This window comes from Cyprinus carpio, chromosome A2, assembly GCF_018340385.1.
Source record: "Cyprinus carpio isolate SPL01 chromosome A2, ASM1834038v1, whole genome shotgun sequence".
Lineage (NCBI taxonomy): Eukaryota > Metazoa > Chordata > Actinopteri > Cypriniformes > Cyprinidae > Cyprinus > Cyprinus carpio.
The window spans coordinates 11,245,189-11,267,028 of NC_056573.1; the positions used below are offsets into that span (position 1 = coordinate 11,245,189).

Genomic DNA, 21,840 nt, shown 5'->3' on the forward strand with positions numbered 1-21,840 from the left:
TTTGTCTTTAGCCCATTCTGACGCTGTCTGTTGTTCAAGGGTGGCTTGACAAGGAATGCGACAGCTAAAAACCCATGTCTTGCATACGTCTGTGCGTAGTGGTTCTTGAAGCAATGACTCCAGCTGCAGTCCACTCTTTGTGAATCTCCCCCACATTTTGAATGGGTTTTGTTTCACAATCTTCTCCAGGGTGCAGTTATCCCTATTGCTTGTACACATCTTTTCCTTCCCTTTGCCTCTCTATTAATGTGCTTGGACACAGAGCTCTGTGAACAGCCAGCCTCTTTTGCAATGACCTTTTGTGTCTTGCCCTCTTTGTGCAAGGTGTCAATGGTTGTCTTTTGGACAACTGTCAAGTCATCAGTCTTCCCCATGATTGTGTAGCCTACAGAACTAGACTGAGAGACCATTTAAAGGCCTTTGCAGGTGTTTTGAGTTAATTAGCTGATTAGAGTGTGGCACCAGGTGTCTTCAATATTGAACCTTTTCACAATATTCTAATTTTCTGAGATAGTGAATTCGGGATTTTCCTTAGTTGTCAGTTATAATCATCAAAATTAAAAGAAATAAACATTTGAAATATATCAGTCAGTGTGTAATGAATGAATATAATATACAAGTTTCACTTTTTGAATGGAATTAGTGAAATAAATACACTTTTTGATGATATTCTAATTATATGACCAGCACCTGTATATATTTTAATAATGTAATTTTAATATATAAAATTATATTTGGGGTCAGTAAGATGAAAGGGTCAGAATGATTTCTGCAGGATCATGTGACACTGAAGACTGGAATAATAGCTGCTGAAAATTCAGCTTTGCCAACACAGGAATAAATAAAATAAATAAATAATAAAACAGAAAACATAACAGAACACAAATAAATGCTGTTTTTGTGAGCATAACAGACTTCTTTCAAAAACATAAAAAGACCTCAATATCTCTCTCTCTGTCTCTCTATAAATTTTTCAAAAGCATCCACAACCCATTTTCTTCACAAATCGTATTTAACTACACACACACACACACACACACACACACACACACACACACACACACACACACACACACACACACACACACACACACACACAAACACACATATCAATGCAGTTCACATACTCTGCTTGCAATTCAATCTCATGGCCTCAGCTCCCACTCTTACCATCTATTCATTGTTTTAGTTAAAAGAAACAAAATGTAATCTCTTCAGATGTGTCTCTGATGTGTCTTTGACACCAAGTGTGACCTCTGGCAGCAGACAGTAATCTGATCTCACATCGCAACCCTGTAACTTGTAACATTGTGGTGGCGGGGGCCAGAGACCATCACTGCAGGACTTTGATTCAGCAAAACTTGCTTTCTTAAGTGTCAGAACTATTAAGCTCAAACGTCATGCCAAGAAATAAAATAATCTTAAATGTATAAGGACTAGGGTACATGACAGCAAAGACGGATCTTTCCATCTGCAGCGGCAGCATTTGACTCGTTCAGAGGTTGTTGACAGACACTCCTTGCGCTTGGCTCATCTGTCAGTCTAACCACAGTTCCTGACAGACGCTGGTCCTGCATATGTCTCAGCTGTGCCCCTTCCAGCTTCCAGAGGGGCATCTTGTTTTGATTAAAATGCCTTCAGAGCTTCTCATGCAAGATTCTGGGGCTCTGCAGTGTTTGTGCATTTAAGAGCAGCTGTGTTCATGCACTACCAGCGAACACATGGACTAATCACTCACGTTATCCCTCTTTATTTTGACAGTAACTTGAATATTAATAAGCAATTTATATGTGTTCTGCATTATCCTACATGGTAAAAACAAGGGAAAAATGGTGGGAGCTAAAAATGTGCACAGTTCAAAAGTTGTTCAAAAGTTCACCTTCTTAAGCCGTATCAGGTATCAAAGTGTTAGGTGCAGAAAAACATGTTCAGTTTTCGGCATGAGCATACAATTTGTGTTTCATTTGTTTATTTTATTCCATGCATTTATTCATAACAGTGCACTGAGAAGTCAAACCACCACATCCTTTTGATGTTTTCACTCTCTAATTATCATATTAAAAAGAAGTGAAGTAACCGTGTCACCATAAATATTGTTCTGGAAATATTCCTTCTTATGGGTCCAGGACTCATCTTATTTAATCAAAAACATCATAAAGGAAATGTTCAAACATCTGGTGTTCAAACCAGGCCTTTGCCACAGTAAAGGAGGCGAAGGAAAGGCATTTCATGTTCCTAACCAGTCTGCCCTGTTCTCATTCGCTCCTCTCCCCAGTTTGGAGAGCCTGGCTGGTGATGCATAAAGCAGAGAGGATCTGGAGAAACAGTCTGAAGCCTGATCACTTTCGTCCTGGCCTGGGCCCCCTTACACAAATTAACCACATGTACACTCTGCCTGCACACAAATTTCTACATTAGCAGATGACGTCCAGAGAAAATTAAATACAAGAAACTGTGTGCACAGCAAACACAATGAAACATTTTTTGTCCGTCATTTTTTTGTGAGTTGTTCCACAAGATCATGGAGATGAAGTTTCCACACAAATACATCTTTAAATGGATCTTTTGGCAGAGGATTAACAGATTTAGTAAAATCTAAGAAACTAGTCATACTGAATTGTGATTGGCTAGCCCACTAAGCAACCTAATCTCACAGTGGCTGTCAGATGCCATGCTGAACGCAAACAATCCCTCTGCCTTATACATGAAAAGCAGCCAAAGCATTTGGCCTCAAAGCTCATTATTCACAGATTCTTATTAGTGCTATGCTGATCTAATCTCCAAAACCTAAAAGAGCTAATCTGCAAACTGGGCCGCGCATTTCATGGCTAAATGGAAACATACTGTTAATCCAGAAAAAGACTGGAGTACTTCTACAGAGTTCCTGTCATAGTCTGGATGAAATATTACAGGTTATCTGTCTTCCACTGACCCGTTCCATACATCCAAAGGGTTTTTTTTTTTCTTAAAATTACCCTTACCTAAAATAACATTATAGATAATCCAAAAATCTAAATTCTGTCATCATTTACTCAACCTCTGTTCCTTCCAAACCTTTTTTCTTCTGTGGAGCATAAAAGAAGATATTTTGAGAAATGTTCCAAGGTATTATTTTGGCAATGGTAACTAAAACCATTCTTTAAAATATCTTCATTTGTGCTCCAAAGAGGTCAGAAAGTCATACATGTTTGGAACAGGATAAATGATAAAATTATTTTAATAAATTATCTGCTTCCTAAAGGGAAAGTTCACCAAAAAAAAAAAAAAAGAAAAGAAAAAAAATCCAAACACCATTGGACCCCACTGACTTTCATTGCATAGACACACACACACACACACACACACACACACACACACACACACACACACACACACACACACACACACACACACACACACACACACAGAACACAAACATTTTTCCAAATTTATTATTTTGTGTTCCATACTCAATCATGAGGGTGAGTAATTAGTGACAGAATTTTAAATTGTCAATGGCAATCAATTTTAACATTTATATTAATAAATGCATTTTACTCACATTTCAATTCTCCAGCTAAATAAAAGGATTCCAATATTATTTCACATTCATACTGGAAATTATGCTTTTATAAAGCAGCTCCTGGCCTCCTAAAAGGAAGCAATGACCTCACCAGGGTAGTTGGGCCACAATGGAAATAATTGCCTACTGATTTCCTGTTCTCTCTACTGTTCCCCATTACAGGAAACAACCGTGTGAAACAAAGGTCTCTGTACTCCAAGAGGAGACATTGTGCATTCCGCATATGCCAGTGATGCAGAATGACAAATGCTGGTGATTCTCCTTTCTGCCATTTTTACTGGAAATGACAATTTCTTTAGACAAAAGACTTTAGACAAGCCATTATTGAGCACAGTTGTCATGCTACCACACCTACATTCCCATAATGGTAGTTCTGAAGTAAAGGATGGCAGACTGGGTATCTACATGAATGCCACACCAAAGCACCACACCATCAAACTGGTCCAGCGGGGGTCTTGTTTATTCTTTAACCAAAAAGCAAAGCACCCTTCTCCCTCACATAGTTACATGTCACTAATCAGGGGTGCGCTGTGGTCACTGTAATCATCCTGTCCTTTGGCATGAAAAATCAAGTCTTTTGAAGAGCTTACAAGAGTTTAAAGTATCTGGCCCAGAATGCTCCAACACATTCATATCTGATTTGAGGCTCTCTATGAGACTCTTCAGTGTCACATCTATCTATCTATCTATCTATCTATCTATCTATCTATCTATCTATCTATCTATCTATCTATCTATCTATCTATCTATCTATCTATCTATTCCCTTTGCCATTATATAATGCTTATTTAAAGATAATCTTTAAAAACACCAATAATTTAATGCATAAAATAATAATAAAATAATAGAAAATTTAAGGATTTAAGGATAATCAATTTGATAAAATTTGATAAAAAATAAATCTGTAAAATAAAGAGATTTATTTAAATGGCAACTTCTGTAATTCTGTTATAGTACTGGGAATCATATTTTTCAAATCAGGCCAAGTTAGAGTTTATTTTACATATAGCACAATGAATATGACATGAATACAACATAGCAGCAAACTGGATATTGCACAGCATGGTTTAAAATCAAGGATTTAAAGTTTGTCAATCATGGGTGTCCAGTGACACAACTTCCCAACTTCCGCATCCAATTGCACAAATAATAGTTCCATAAGAATTTTGCACTAATTCCACTAATAACCACTAATGATAATAAATGTGAAAAGCAAATATCAAAATGATTACCTGTTTTTCATGCAGTACATTATAATGTAAGACTGAAATTCACTTAATTCAGCATTTAAAAGGACTGATTTTATTATTTAGTGTTTTAAATTTGTATTTATTTAGACATAATAGTGTATAATTTATATAATTTATATGATTAATATAGAAAATAGCCCGGTCTCATGAAAATGCATATCATTAGGACAATTTTCTGTTTCTATTTGGTGTGCTATTTTTACACAGAAATTGACTTTTGCATGCATGTGATATGCAAGTGTTTGACGTGCATATAATACACAGTTTTTGTGTGCATATGATATGCAGTTTGGTGAACATATAATACGCATCTACCCCACACCCCTAAACCTAACCACTGCGTATCATGAACGCCAAAGTCAATTTCTGCATATAAATAGTTAGCCAAACAGAAACAGAAAATTGTGCTATTGAAATGCACTTTCATGAGATCAGTTTAAAGAAATACCATGTGCACATCTGCCTTCGTATTATTAATGCACTATATAAGGGTAAAATAGCAGTAGGAGAATGACTCAAATATTGAAAACCTGCAGTAATACCATTACCAAACCTTTCTCAGAACTGCAAAGACTTAAGCTCTGTGGAAAGAAAAACAGTGTGTGGTTGAGTATGGGAATCTTTAAATGCCATGCTCTGCCAAGTGTCTACAGACATCAAATGAATTTCCTCTCTTAAACATATACTGTTGAATCTCTGCAGCAGTGAAAACAGGCAGACAAAGAAAATACAAGCCCAATGCCTGGGATTAATCAACCCCTGCTCTCCTGGTGCAGGTTCCTCTCACCTCTGCTGTGGCCAAACTCACCTCCTCACAGACACAGAGCTTTGTCATGACACTCTGGCCAACACTTCACCTTATACATCCAGAGGTTAAAACAAAACAGCAAAACCTTGTGTTGGGAAGGATTGTAACAGACACCTGTGAGACATTTCCCTTGAAAAACAATCACTTCCCTTTGCTGAGGAGCAGCTTTCCACACCACAGGTACTTTGGTGAAGCCAACTGGGAAAAGTTGCCAAATGGAGAAATACATTTTTCTATAGTCCTTTCATAGTGTCTGAGATTTTTCAAAACCTAGTGAGCTTGCTGCACAAAGCCTACATAGTGATCTCACTTCTATGGCAGAATACTCCAAAAGGCATACACTTTCAGGAAAAATAGTTTGTTTTTACTTAAAACGTTTTTGCACTTTTGTTTTAATTGCCAATAAAGATATTTACAAAGGATTTCGATTTCAAACAGATACTGCTCTTTTGAACTTTTTATTCATTAAAGAATCCTGAAAATTGTATAATGGGTTCCAAAAAATATTAAGCAGCACAACTGTTTTCAACATTGATAATAATAAGAAATGTTTCTTGAGCAGCAAATCAGCATATTAGACTGATATCTGAAGGATCATGTGACACTGAAGACTGCTGCAAATTCAGCTTTGCATCACAGGAATAAATTACATTTTAATTTAAATATATTCAAATAGAAAACTATTTTTTTTAATTGTAATAATAAGACTTCTTTAAAAACATACAAAATCTTTCCAACCCCAATGGTAGTGTATGTATGCATTGAATTTAAAATAATCATCAATTTTCTAGCTTTGTCCACTATCTTGGATAGATTTTTTTTACTGTTGAAGTGCATCCTGGGATTGCCTTCTTAATAAAGGAAATTTGCAAATCTGCATTATAATTATTTTCATCATAATTTAAGGGCACAATGATGAAGCTCAAATATGTCCTTTAATACAAGTTGCCCTGTAATGACTTGTGGGACAGTGCTGAAATAACATGGCCTTTCAGAGATTTTACAACATTTTTTTTTACAGTCTAAACATTTTTCCCAAGTTCAGAACTCACAATGGGTTTTGCAGGATAATGAAGTCACAAAAACTTATATAAGCAGCTAAGCAACATCTCTCTCAGATCTTGTTTTATCCATGCCATTAATCCAGTTCTGGACTCTTAAATCTGGCTGGCCTTCTCTTGGAAGAGCCGCGGATGAGTTCAAAAGACTGTTATATCTCTTTCCCACCACAGCTCAAAGCTTAGATGAGGCGTATTATTCAGCACACACTTATGAAGGCCATCTTCCAGGCGGAACCTCACAAATCCTATTGTGTTGCACCGCATACCTCCTTACCAAAGACTTCTCTCCAACACCCACTCTGTGTCATGCCAAAGAAATTTTGTCCAGACCAGGCCATCCAGAGCTCAGATAATAAAACTTGGACTTGAACTGGAGTCTCGCAGAAAAAGTGCAGACTGAACTGCTCTACTAAGTTCAAATCAAGTGCTTTGTACCTCTAGAGCAAAGACAGGAAATTTAAAGCAAAGTGGGACCTGAACTGACCAAGCAACAGCTGTGAAACTGTTGGCCACAGACTACGATTTTTCATGTCTGTAATGAAAGATCCGCTTGATCTGACAGTCTCACCCACCTATTCTGCTCAGAAAAAAAGCATGCAATAATCTACTTCCTTTTATCTTCTATTCACTTTCCATTCATTTAAAAAAAATATTTCATAAATATTGCATTCATATCTGCCTGTGTTTTGTTAAAGGGATACTCCACCCCAAAATGAAAATTTTGTCATTAATCACTTACCCCCATTTGGGGTCGTTCCTTTAAAACCCGTAAATCTCCCCTCTAGTTTGTACAAAGCAACTCGTCTTTGGAACACAATTTAAGATATTTTGGATTAAAGGGTAGTATTAAAGGGTTAGTTCACCCAAAAATTAGGCTGTTTTACTCACACCAGAGGCATCCTAGGTGTATATGACTTCCTTCTTTCAGACGAATCCAGTCAGAGTTATATTAAAAATGGTCTTTGATCTGTCAAGCTGTTTAATGGCACTCAGTGGGTGTTGCAGTGTTTCAGTGCATAAGAGTTTAAAAGAAGTTATTTTAAAAAAGAGTTTTGTCTCATGTGGCACACGAGATTTTGCGGTGCATCAGTCCAAAAGAAGTTAAATAAAAAAAAAGAATTGTCTCACCTCATGAAAAGAAGACTAAGAAGACCCGCACTTTGTTCAGTTTAGTGTTGAAGAGAGAGTTTATGGTTGTTCGGATTTTTTTAGGGTACAAGACAGCCTTAATAGTTGTTCTCACGTGTGATAGTTGAACACCATGTTTTCTGTTAGTGGATGCAGAGGGCTAGTGGATTCGTCTGAAAGAAGAAAGTCATATACACCTAGGACGTCAAGGGGGTGAGTAAAACACAGCCTAATTAACCCTTTAAGATGCCTTTTTGATCCAAAGCTTTATACAGTTGTAAACGGGGTCTGAAAGGTTTTGAGCTTGTCCACTTTCAGTCACTTCCGGAGGTAGCTGAAAATGCATTCCACCGCATTGCTTTCGTAGTGTAAACGCTCATGTGGTTGAATGCACTCGAACAGCCACTAAGACTGCCATTACGGTACATGTTGCTGAAGTGCACTAGCCAGACGGGATTTAAACTTAGGCTGCTGAAATCATAAATTTGATTTATAGCTGAAAAACAGGAATGTCCAGATTCTGATTCGGCGTAGTTTTGAGCAGATATGAAAGCTGCTGCTCTCCGTATCATTTTCCATTGTCCCCTTTTGCATTCTTATGTAAACTGCGCACGCTTATTTTGCAAAATTAGATCGAAAGATCAGAAACAGCCCATGATCATAGACCCTGCCTCCAAAGAAATCAGGAGAGAAGTGGTCAAAAATTGACAGATTAATACACCACGTATAAAAGGAAATGTGTCTCCCTTGTCTACTTGTGATCCGATCACCCAAACATATCTTAATAAACAGGACCTAGTTATTGCTGTTATTAACTCTTTCCCCGCCATTGATGAGTCATCGCGTCATTTAGAAGACAGCACTTCACCGCCATTGATGAATTTTTACACATCTATTACACATGCTATTACACATCTTCTGAATGAGTACAAAACCTCACGAACAAAAACACGTGAACAGGACGGAAAAACTAGCGATCTCTTATGTAAACAGATGCATATGATAAATAATGCCATCATCGGCAATAAACAGCATATAAATTAAAACTGCATAATGTTATGGAGGAAAATGATGATCCAGGAAGTATTATATGTCTGTGCAAGCTTTGTCTGTGCAAGTATATGTCTGTGCAAGCTTTGGAGGTGTTGATGGAAGCGATTTACTGGATTTAAGCTTTGATAATCGTACTGAATATTATCCAGATGTAGGTTTTGATTTTCTCATCTTTTTGCTCAAAATTATACATTTTTATAAAAACCTACCTATATTCAAGTGTTGATAAAAAAGAATGCTTTAAGCTAGAATAAAACGGATTGTTTTTGTTTAAAATTAGAGGCTTTGATTTTTATTTTGGTGTATTGCATATTCAAATATTCCTACAGCAAAATATACTGTAGGTCATCAAATTTTAGTGAAAATCTTCAAAATCGCTGGCGGTGGCTGGCAACATTTTTCAAAAATGCTGGCGGGGGAAGAGTTAACTGTATCATAAAAATTATTTTATTATTAAAATAAATTAAATTAAAGTTATTCTTTTGATTGTCCTGCACCTAACTGCCTAACTGCGCTACAAGTGAAATAATACAAATGATTTACTATATGATTTACTAAATTAGTTTGCGACCTTTGAGGCTACAAGGATCCTGCTTTGTGGCCCCTTCTCAAGAGCTTTCCAAATTTAAGACACTTTGTCTAAAAGCAGCGTGTGATGAGCCTGATATGCATACAATAGGACATTATTCAAGCACAGCACAAAGTGTTCCTACATTTGTTTACATAGACTGACTGATATATGAATATGAAGCTAATAAAATGTCTACCACTGTCCATTTCCCAACATGGTATAGAATAATTTTCTAATCTAATAAAGACTACTCCTCCTTTGGGGAGTCCGTCTGCACTTCCTTCAAACTCACAGTCAAGCAGAGTGAATTCCACTGGCCTGACGCAGTTTTTACTTTCACAGTCTTTCATACAGGAATTCAAAACTATTTTGAGCTTAGTGAGAGCCTTAGTGTAATGTCTAGGGAGAAAAGTATTGAAAGGATGGAAACCTGGATGACTGTTTCAAACACCAATTTCAAGGTTCGAACTGAAGAATGAAAGACATTTGACATGAGCTATAACATCTGTCATCGCTAATAAGTTAACAAACTGTACAAAAATAAGGGAACTCTACGGTGAAAAATTCAGATGTAAGAGAACTACGTTCCCATCAGCTCATTTAATTAAAAACAGCTGAACATGCCCTGCTTCGGAATAACCTTGACATATAATTTAAAACAAACTTCTTCTGATAAATCAGCTTGGTCTTAGCCAAAATCAAAAGTATCATCCAAATGTACTAAGAACCGTGCAGCATTGTGAAAAGCTCAGGGATTAAAACAGAGAACATATGTTTCTTAAAGATGTAGCTAGCAAGGGGCTAATGATTACTTCCAGCAGGACTAGCAAAGCCAGCTAGGCTAATTACATCTTATAAAATCAATCCAGCTTTTGTCCATGCTCTCGTCTGGCCTGGCTTCAAACTTTAAAATAAGAGAGCACACCTACAAAAAAATCAATTAAATGCATCCTTGTTAAATAAAAAAATTATAATTTCTTAAGAAACATTTATTTCAGACTTTTGAATGGTACTGTATCATGAGGTAAGCATTTAAGTATATGGAGAAACCATTAACATGTTTTTTTTTCCCGCAACTGATCATTCTTTCTATTGAAAAAAAGCGGTAGGCCTGTTCTTCATCCATAGCCAAGATAACTTTCAAAATCAGGTAGGTCTTATAGGGTTAAATGGGCAGCATACCTAATAGCATTATTCAATAATAATTCATAATAATAATCTTGTTGTTGTTGTTATTATTGTTGTTGTTATTGGTGACTATTACTATACAGCCTAATAATAATACCTAATAGCAACCCATGATGGAGTTCAAAAGTTCCTTATGCTCCGATTGGTTTGAAGTGCTACATTCCAGTTAAAGTAACTGATCTTTAACTGCTCACTGTAACACATTTAATCACAATACAACACACCACAGCACAAGCATCAGGGCTCAAGCTCCTGTGAGGTTATCAGTGAGGAAGTGCTGTAAGGAAAGGGCGCTCTCTCAGAACAATACTATCTGACAGCTCTGAAGCTGCTCTGCCCACTTCTCCTCAGTCAAACGGCCCCATGACTTATTACTAACAGTGGCAAGTTTAGTGCTCGGTTTGATACACCGTAAGGCTAGATGACTCACTATGGAGCAAATAGGTGGCAAACAATGAGGAGCCACACATACACATTAAAATGAAATAACTCAAGACACAAAAACGCCTCGCTAGCACTCTTATCTAAAAAAAGGACTCCCAAGTTTGTCCACAATACATTTCATAAACTACCCTTGTAAAATGCAAACATGTGGAGACTAAATGACCACCCACAATTCATGTGGGTTTCGTTTCAAGCTTTGAATAAACAGAGTTTGCTAATTTGGTTTTGTCATTTTACTCAAAATTTTCCTATAAGCTGTAAATATGTCACGCGTAATATTACATTGAAAAGTGAAGTGTGTAATTTTAAAATATGTTAAAGTATTTTCTCCTATCCAAGGTTAATATTGCCCTGTTTGTTTGTCAATATGACAAATTCTGGCTCAGCCAATTGTTTAAGTAACATTTACTAGGCTTACAAACATGAAAAGACGCTTTGAAAGAGATAATTAACCCAAAAATTATGATATCTGTCCTCATTTTCTCACCCTTATGTGGTTCCCAACCTGTATGACTTTCTTTCTTCTGCAGACCAAACTGTAAGCAAAGAGAGAGACGATGACTTGGACTATACAGAGGCTACAGTGTCTTCCCATCTGCAATGTTTAAGGCGGAGCTGGTGTAAATCAAAGCCACAGAGGCAGTCATTGGAAGAACCGCTCTGACATTACCGTGGACAGGCTGAGGAGAGAGGAGATCTGCTCTCACTGAGGGCTGGATATACTGCAGGCCGCAACCACACACACACACACACACACACCGCAGGTTGGCTCTGAGGATGCCCTCACTGGAGAACAACCTTCCATACCGCACACGCTATCCACCCCCCTCATATCTACTTCATGTTCCCACCCAAGTCCATGTACAGCACATTTTACAGCCACGGCCACTGAGAATTGCAGATTACTGCCTGTTCTTTCTCACATTATTTTATTTACCTTCTGATTTATAGACCCAATGAAATCTTTCCCATGTTGATATATTGTTTTTCCTATTGAAACAGGAAGTTTTGAGCAGGAAACTTCTTTCTGGCTATTGTTTATGAAGTAGATTTGCTACTTGCTAGTTTGGAGGAGGCATTAGGTGAGGGATATTCTCATTGTAGAGAGCATCTAATTAGACAATAAAGTTTGTAGTGCAGAATGAGTCATCAATAATTCTGGTCCACTTTCCTAGATGTGAGAGACTGCACATTTTAAAGGGGTGGTTAAATTAGAGAGAGAGAGAGATGCAGAGCAGGGCGACACGAGGAACAGGGAACAGGATTGAGAACCTCTGCATTAGAACATTGGTTTTGAAACTTGTGAATCCATTAGAATCGTTAGAAGACAGAATTGCCATTCATATATGAACAGATTTTTACGTGCACCTCTAGTTTTCTCTTCGTCTTCTCTAAAGCAGTACAACATGGCCTCGCCCCCTTTGTTGCATGTTCCCGGGGGCGGGGTTTATCTGGGTTCGTGACGTAACGGACCTGGGAAGAAGCTTGTTATAGCCCTTTAACAGCCATTTTTGTAGGCATTACACTGCCAGAATTTTAAAAGACTGAACTTTCAGCGCTGCAACTTTGAGAATTGTAAGACTAAGAATTGTAAAAGTCTGGAATTGTAAGACTTTAAATTATTTTGAAATTAGTCTCGTATGCTCATCAAGGCAGCATTTTTCACTAGAAAATACTGTAATATTGTGAAATATGATTAAAATTTAAACTGAATTTTTTCTATTTTAATATGTTTTAAACTGTAATATATTTTCAGCAGCCATTACTCCAGTCTTCAGTGTCACATGATACTTCAGAAATCATTTAATATGCTGATTTGCTGCTCAAGAGACATTTCTTATTATTATTAATATTCAGCAGTTGTGCTGCTTAATGTTTTTGTGGAAACTGAGATACATTTTTTTTTCAGTATTCTTTGATGAAGAGAAATATATATTTTTTTATAAATCAATTTAATGAATCTTTTATGATTAAAAGATTTTTTTTTTTTTTTTTTACTTACTGACCCTAAACTTTGAAACAGTAGTGTATATATGACCTAACAGGCTTGGACAGAAAGCCGCAAAACACAAATTTTTACTTTATAGGGTCTTTAAATGTTTGTTTGGAATCATCGGTTGTTCGTTCTGGGTATGATTTATTAGAGAAAAATGTGTTCTAATAAAACCCCACCAGAATAAATAAACAAAGAAAGTCTTACAAGAAAAGGCCTCAAAAGCCAGCCTCACAAGCTCCCCAGCATTTGTCATTTTATTTTCATCCACACAATTCTCTTCTGCATCCACTCTTCTGTATCCACACAATTCATCCAAACACACCCAGTCAGATTCTTCTCCCCAAGGCAAACTCTAAACATCACTATGGATTTGGATCAGATATGGAGACTAGATTAATAATAATAATAATAATAATAATAATAATAATAATAATAATAAAACATGTTCTCCACAGCGTTTGTGAAGGCCAGTTTATTTTTAAGTTTTTAAAGCCTCACAAAAAAAAGTTCCACCAAAATAATCAACAAGTCAAAAGGAGCAAAACAACAAAAAACGAAAGGCTAGCTAGTGAAGGTTAATGAAGACCATATGCCTACCTTCACTGGTAGCTGCATTCTTTGGAGCTTTGGTTGATGTCTGATCTGTACTTGAACTCAGGTCGGAGGAAATACTGGAACTGCCTTTCCCTAAAATCACAAAGAACACCCCAGGACACATCAGGACACCCAACACTAATAAAGAAACAACGTATTAGCCTTAAAAAGCAAAAGATGTAGAAAGAGATACTGTATGCAAACATCAGAACTGCTCCTATTTAGCATACTTATACATCTGTATGTTTATAATGCTCACAATACACAAAACATAGTATTGTACATCAACACTTTATTTTATCTGTCAAGCATGCACAAATAACAATTGACTTTGTAATGTTTAAAAGAAGTGAATGCGACAGGGTTCACCAAATCTTATGATAAATGCCAGGCATTCTTTTTCTGTCCATCACAAACTTAGAATAACAAACCAGATGCCTCCCACAGATACTCCCCAATGGCAGGGACAAGAAAAAAAAAGAAAGCTGAAGCTTTTTACCACTCAAACTGTGCCCAAATAAACTTAGTCCCAGCTAAATTTCATCACATAAAATAATAATAATAAGGTGATCATAGTTACCAGAAAACTAGAAGCCAAAACATTTTTTTTAATTATTATTATTTATTTATTTTTTTGTGATGATGAAGTTATTTGGAATGCTCCACGAGAAAGCTTTTTGTTTTATAATATCTGAAAAGTTGATTCCAAATTAGGAAAGATACAACAGTAAACCTAAGCCTCATGTTTCTTCGTATTTGCAATTTGATTAGTTGTGCTGATTCCTCTTTGTTTCGGATTTATTTTGAATCGACACACCCAATAACCAGCAGAAGAAATGTATTTCTGTTTTTTGGATAACGGTAAAACTAAAACAACAAGCCCTGGTGTGAAAGTTTCCTAAACACTCCTATTTGTTTCAATGGCACTTGAGAGCATCAGGTCACATATGAGGCATGTTTACAGTCTCGATGAGAGAGAAAACTCAACCCGGTTTCACATAAGCTTTTATTTGACCATAAATGGCCTGACTGATGGAGCTTCCACATTGCTGAGCAAAAAATGTGTTTTGCTCTGTAAACAAACGTGTTTTTCACTAAATAGTCTCCCAGTGATATCACTTAAGACATTTCAGGCCTTTTTTTATTTTTTTTTTAATGATCAGTGAAATCAGTGAACCAAAGTGGAATCTGCTCAGACACTAACCTTGAATGCAACGTCTAGTTACAACACATGCATTGTTTATTGTTCATTGTCTCTGAAGAATGTGCTTCATTGCTGATGAGATTAATTGAGTGACGTTGATGGAATTCTACAAAGCTATTGCCATAAATCCTTAACCATACTCACATGAAATTTGAAAAAATAAGCCACTTTATGAGGAGCAAGGTATTCATAATAAAAACAGTGTGTAGGTTAACTTTTACCTTTTTAAATGCAAGGTACAAATGTTACATAGAAAGACACTCAGTTCCAAAGATCGCAGTGTTACAATTATAAAAAAGCCTTCAACCAACCAAATAGGTACTATGCTCATCTATGTGACTGAACACTTACAAAAATAAAGTCCATTTTAGCAGTATTATCAGGTGTAGGCTTTATTTATTTTGTAATCATTCACTATACATTTGACTGGTTTCCTTTGGATAACTTATTTAGGTTAAAAAAGGGTTGCACTGGAATAGATCCAGGACATCCTGGTTTTATTTTGAGGAGGAAAACATGATCTTTGTCTGTGACTCTCTCTGTTAGAGGTTCATATATTCGTCAAATTAAACATGAACAAACATTTGCTTTAATGCATCCATGAAGCATTAAATGCTCATACTGTATTGTTTGTAAAACAAATGCTGAAAAGAAAAAAACATCTCATACTCTTGAAAAACATTTCATAAGTGAGACTAGCACAAACAATAGTAAGTTTTTAATGCACCGAAGCCACTTAAACACCACTTAACATGGAAAAGTGCACATTTACTATTTGCTGGCTTACAAATTGCAGTTTTTAATGCAGTGCATTTGAATGCAACATCACCTTGTCTTACTATGTTCAATTCGATCCTAAGGGAGGTCCTAAGTAGAAATAACTAAACTAATCAGTAATAAGTGATCTAATCAGCAGACAACATCAGCATTGTAAGAACTTCAACAGCGAAAGATAACAGCAAACATTGCAAAAGATATGTGTTTTGTGAAATATGTAAATTGGAGAGCTGCATGCGTCTGGGGAGTTCTTGGTTTTCTCACTGAATGCCAGTCTTGAGGCCAAACCTTGACCTTCCAGAGAAATCTGGTGTGCTTTAAAAGACCACAAGTCTCTCACGCAGCCAAGAACTCACTCTGTGAGAGCAAAATCTCTGGCATGATTGTTCATGGTTATTAGGACATGATCAGTAGCAACCTTCAGCATCCATATTGTAAAGGATGGCCTCTGGCCTGGCCTCTAATCACTGTCATATACCCATACACTGGGAAAATGCAGAAATCTGCCCACAAGTTAAGAAGATAGTTTGTGTTAGTTGTGGCTTATTAAAGAACACACACCCTGCGTTAATGTTTACTTTAGTAAAACCATTCAGCTTGCATTGTGCACTCTGATGTTGGCAGTGGCATACACTCGCTTCTTATTAGCGCCAAACCCAAACCTCTTAAGTTCTCATTAATTATTTTATGAGAACTTAAGAATATATATATTTTTAAAGCAGCAACAAAATCTTCTATTTGTTTGCGACAAATGGTAAATGGAAAAGGATATCAGTCCTTTCATGTGCATTTATTTTCAAGCAGACACTTAAAATGAGTTGGAAGACAAAAAACAAAAAAAGTATATATGGCAATAAATAACATATTATAAATACTTAGATTTGTAGCAAGATTTGTTAAGCATAAACAACGAAAATCTCATACACTAAAAACAATGAATAATATTACATACATTTACATTTCTTTTAAGCATGCTTTAAGTAAGGATGACATTCTGAGTTATGAATTCCATCAAAACATCAAAACAGAAAATGACAAGTATGCAGTGGAATATAGTTGATACAAGAGATTGCTGCAAGGCTCCTGTTGCCCACAAAGAATAAGGGGGAATAGTGACGTTGACACAACTATGGCTGCTGTACACCGAGATTTAACAGCAGAAAAGCAGCATTGTGGCTGGCTGTGAGAGTCTGGTTCTGGCACTCACCTTCACTCCCGCTCTGTTTCCCATTGTTCGCACCCATCCTGTGGAATGCATAATCTACCGTCTGCGCTCTGGAAAAGTATCCATATGCGTAAAACACGTACGGCTAAAGAAAAGATGTGATGAAAATCCGCCAAAGACTGCTTTCAGATACAGTTCGATCCTGTAATGCAACTAGAAAAGTAGAAATAACGGCAAAAGTCTGAGCAATCGGTTAAAACTCAACGCAATTCCACAAACGACAGTTTAAAAACTGTATTACTTCAGATACATTGTTGGTTGTGCATTTTCTTCATGTTAAAGGCTCTTCGTCTCTAGACAGCGCGCAGTCATCTAAAGGAGAGACTGGAAACCAGATACATGTTGCGTCAGGAGCACGCATACGCTCTTGCAGAATCTGTTACCATGAATACAGCTCAGCGTCTGCTGCGAGCGCAAGTCACTTTGACCTAATATCCTCCCTCTTTGTTGTACAGTAACGCAATGCTTTTAAAGCCACGATGCCTAATGTTATGGCAGGCTGTTTTAACATGAATTGTTGAATAAAAACTATTTTATATTGCCACTACCTATTTTTAATTGCTCGTAGCAACTAGGCTAGCCTACTATTTTTTTTTTTCTTTCAGTTTTACTATACCTATTCACTAGCTTATGTAGCAAAGCAAGTTTATTTATATTTAATCAAATATTTTTATTTATTTATTTATTAATATTCATATTTTAAGAATTCTTTGCTATAATAAGCAAATAAATCTTGAATGTTTATTCAAAGTGCTTTATATAAAAGTGGTCATATAAAAGTGATTTTAAAAGTCGGGTTACATAAGAAACCTGTTAAGACAAAAAAAAAGTATTATTATTAATTAATTAATTAATATTAACTTTTTAATTATCTTAAGATCAAAAATTATCTTAAATTATCTTTAAAATCTTATAATAACAACTTTTATATTTTATTTTATGTTATTTATTTTTATATTAACTATACTTATCTCAGTATGATTATAAATAAATATTCTATTGTTACTACAAATGGCAAATTTTTGCCACTCATTCTATTCATGTCTGACTAATATTACTCAGACCTATTTTACTTTTACTAGTAACTACTTTTTAGTTCGTTTTTCTTAGACATAAAATAGTTGCTATCTATCATTTTATATTATTTATTTAAAACTGGAACATATTAGGCACTAATGTATATTCCAGTAGTTATTAGCAACAGACTGAATCTCCGTAGTAAGATTTTGATTGAACTATAAAACTTAGTCATTACATTGTTAGTTATAAGAGCTTTTGTACTTGTCATGAGATTTAAAATAATAATAATAATAATAATAATAATAGTAACATGGAAATAGAAGCTAGTTATTTTAAAAGAATGAATTTTAAAATGGTTTGTCATAGCGGTTTTTTTTTTATTATATATGTAAATGTCAAATGAATGCACTGCATGGAGGAATATGTGAAGTAAATTGCCAGTGCCTGTAAAATAGACTAATAAGACGGAGGAATTTTGTATACAATACAAAATATATTTTCAAAATATAAATAAAAAATCCCTAATTTGTCACGTGTGGAACTGAAGTGAATTTCTACGCTACTGTAACTCACTAGCAATTCATGCAATTCATATAACCTCCAAGCTAGGTGGCGACACAAACTCATTATGACAGCACTACTTTCTTCTACTTCGTGGATGAAAAGCGTCAGCCCAAAAACAGAAAAGGCAGAACTTGAGCCTGTATGCAGCTGTAAGTATTTCACAGTTTCCGGAGAGGCTAATTTAGTTTTTTCACCTTAACGGTCAGCTGTTATTCTTCTCTTATTTAAAGCAAGCAGGAAAAAGTGTCACTGGTATGTACTGTACAAAACCATGGCTTTAACCGAGCAAGCTGACAAGTCCGCGTATTTATGAGCCGGTGTGTAGAAACAACGTGATAATCTGGGCACTGATTGATATTCTCGTAAAGCTAATATCTTGTTTTATATATGTATTATGCAGTAGTGCCTCCTTACAACCATGCCTTAGCTAATTTATCGTAGCGAACCTTCTTTAATGCTCATGCAAGGACTATGATTTTTGTTTGTTCAACTACTTATAAAGTGTTCGTGTATACTGCTTCTGCTGCCATTAATGGTTGATTTTAAAAAGCGAAATCTCGGTAGACCAGCATTTCCGTTTGAATAAAAAAATCCAGAAAGATCTAGATTAAAACCAAGATTATTTAAAGGAACAGTTCACCCAAAAATGGAAATTTGCTGAAAATGTACTCACCCTCAGGCCATTCAAGATGAAGATGAGTTTCTTTCTTCATCTGAACAGATTTTTGGAGAAAATAGCATTACATAACTTGCTCAACAATGAGCATTACATAATTTGCTCACCTCTGCAGTGAATGGGTGCCGTCAGAATGAGAGTCCAAACAGCTGTTAAAAACACCACAATAATCCACACGACTACAGTCTATCGATTAATATTTTGCAAGGTAAAAAAGAAACATGTTTGGAAGAAACAAATCTATCAGTAATGTATTTTAACTTTAAACCATTGCTTCTGGCCAAAATAATCTAAAATCCATAACACTTCCTCCAATTAAAAAAATCTCCAGTTGTCTTCTCATATTAAAATCAACCACCATATTTGTTTAGAACTGTTTTGGACTGTTTTTGCCTGTAAATGGTGTTTGATCTGTACATATTTCTCTCCTGATACAGATGAGAGGATTTTTTTACTAAAGCAAGCAAAATAGATGGATAGATGACTCGTATGGCGTTAATTAAACATGTCTTGATGAATTTGTCTATTACAAACATGCATTTCATTGTTTCACAAGACATTAATTGATGGACTAGAGTAATGTGGATAACTTGTGGATTATTGTGATCTTTTTATCAGCTGTTTGGACATGACATTTGTAAGCAAATGATGTAATGCTAAATTTCTCTAAATCTGTTCTGATGAAGAAACTCATCTACATCTTAGATTCTAAGCATTAGCTGTTATTTTTAAATGTACTATACAAACATATGTTGTCTTACAGCTCTGTGGTCATTATGTAAGCCTTTTTCTTTCTCATTCGGTAGGAATAATGTTCAACAGCAATGGCTACTTACAACACGCTGCAGGACCGGATCAGAGTAGCCAAGGAGCTGCTTGAGCGAGTGGACAAGATTTGCAGCCGCCAAGACCGTGAGGTTGAGGGACGTGCTAAACTGTGCAGTAAGCTGCGGGCTGAGCTCAAATTCCTGCAGAAGGTAGAGGCCGGCAAGGTTGTGATCAAGGAGTCCCACCTGCAAAGTACCAATCTCACTCATCTGAGGGCCATCGTCGAATCAGCCGAGAATCTAGAAAATGTGGTGAGTGTCCTGCACGTGTTCGCCTACGAGAGACCTGACGGCCAGAAGCAGACGTTGGTGGTCGACGTGGTGGCGAACAGTGGACACACTTGGGTGAAAGCCATCGGGCGCAAGGCGGAGGCACTGCATAACATCTGGCAAGGCCGTGGCCAGTACGGGGATAAAAGCGTGATACGACAAGCAGAAGATTTCCTTGAGGCCAGTCGGCAGCAGCCTGTGCAGTACAGCAACCCTCACATCATATTTGCCTTCTACAATGGGGTCTCCAGTCCTATGGCAGACAGGCTCAAAGAGATGGGCTTATCTGTGAGAGGTGACATTGTTGCTGTTAATACAATGATTGGAGGTGGAGAAGAGGAAGAGGACGAGGATGAAGAAGACAGTGAAGACAAACATGGTTGTGTGGAAGAGGACCAGGAGGTAGAGAATGAAGCTTTGGTTGAGGAAGAAGAGGAAGTTGATGACAACGACGACAGTGATGATACAGAGCTTATGCACACCCGTGTTGATCGAGACACCATTGTGGCCAGCCTTGCCTTCCCCACTGAAGTGAAGGTAGACGTGTGCAACAGGGTGAACCTTGACATCACCACTTTGATCACGTACGTGTCGTCCCTCAGCCACGGCAACTGTCACTTCACTTTTAAGGAAGTGGTGTTGACAGAACAGGCCGCACAGGAACGCCAAGAGAAGGTCCTGCCCCGGCTGGAGGACTTCATGAAGGGAAAAGAGCTGTTTGCTTGTCATTCCGCGGTTGAGGATTTCCGTGTGATCTTGGATACGTTAGGAGGCCCGGGAGAAAAATCCAGAGCCAAGGAGCTGCTGGCCAGGCTTAAAGTAGTTCCGGATCAGCCGTCTGAGCGCACCAGACGCTTAGTTACGAGCTCAAAGGTGAACCGTAGATCACTGATGATCTTTGGGACAGGGGACACCTTGCAGGCCATCACTATGACTGCGAATAGTGGATTCGTTCGCTCGGCTGCTAACCAGGGTGTGCGATACAGCGTGTTCATCCACCAACCTCGCGCACTCACTGAGGGAAAAGAATGGAGAGCTACTCCAATATGACTGAAGGGCTGTAAAACACATATGTCAGGAGGTTATTGTATGAGATATGGACAGAGTTATTGTATGACAGATGGCTAGAGTTATTTATCATTCTTAAAGCCAGACACTCGTGAGAGGCACTACTGTTTAGTCGCAAATAAATTGCATGGCTGGTTGGATACAGACACTCATCAATCTTTATGTAAACTCAGTGAGCTTAGTGCCTCGATTGTATTTCAATGCAAGGCCAGCAGTGATGTCAAATTAACCAAATGTATGATTATATCAAAAATGTAGTGTCAAGACAGTGTTTAAACAGAGGCATATACTTTCTTTTCAAAGCTCTTAACTACATGCCTCATGGTTTTATTATTATTATTTCAATTTATTTTCTTTTCACAAACCTGATTATTAAACCAGTTCATCTGGTGACATCAGTTTTCATAAGAGTACCAAATAAACACGCTTCAAATGACTTTACCTCATGAAGAATATCTCCTTGTGATTCCCTGACGTTATGTTGTGGTATAACTGTAAAATGTTTGCAATATAAAGGCATTTATAATATATCTATTTCAAATAAATAGCTTTCT

At 36.8% G+C, this 21,840-nt stretch overlaps 2 protein-coding genes across 5 annotated transcripts in view; one reads left to right on the top strand and one right to left on the bottom strand.

Annotated features, from left to right (window-relative positions):
* Nucleotides 1–17,285, bottom strand: part of LOC109103481 (F-box/LRR-repeat protein 7) — a 32,719-nt gene extending 15,434 nt beyond the window's left edge. Inside the window, exons 1-3 of one of the 3 annotated variants that reach the window (XM_042772605.1) lie at nt 17,103–17,283; nt 16,844–17,014; nt 13,659–13,748 (exon numbers count right to left, since the gene is read on the bottom strand). In XM_042772605.1, coding sequence (XP_042628539.1) covers nt 13,659–13,748; nt 16,844–16,880 — 127 coding nt within the window. In that variant the 5' untranslated portion in view covers nt 16,881–17,014; nt 17,103–17,283. Of the gene's footprint in view, nt 1–13,658; nt 13,749–16,843 lie in introns of all 3 variants that reach the window. The other 2 variants (XM_042772599.1, XM_042772614.1) reach the window with 2 other exon arrangements.
* A 1,212-nt stretch (nt 17,286–18,497) lies between these two features.
* On the top strand, nt 18,498–21,814 carry LOC122148004 (UPF0415 protein C7orf25 homolog). 2 transcript variants are annotated; one of them, XM_042772630.1, is made up of 2 exons: nt 18,498–18,594; nt 19,928–21,814. In XM_042772630.1, exon 2 carries the CDS (start codon nt 19,946–19,948, stop codon nt 21,266–21,268), a length of 1,323 nt encoding a protein of 440 aa, XP_042628564.1. In that variant the 5' UTR covers nt 18,498–18,594; nt 19,928–19,945; the 3' UTR covers nt 21,269–21,814. The 2 variants fall into 2 exon arrangements, with proteins under 2 accessions (XP_042628564.1, XP_042628571.1); XM_042772637.1 differs by having other exon boundaries at nt 18,568–18,697.
* Nucleotides 21,815–21,840: the final 26 nt, after the last annotated feature.

Bases quoted from the DNA above. Each gene is read 5' to 3' on its own strand.
- LOC122148004 (XM_042772630.1), top strand. From the start codon at position 19,946: ATGGCTACTTACAACACGCTGCAGGACCGGATCAGAGTAGCCAAGGAG.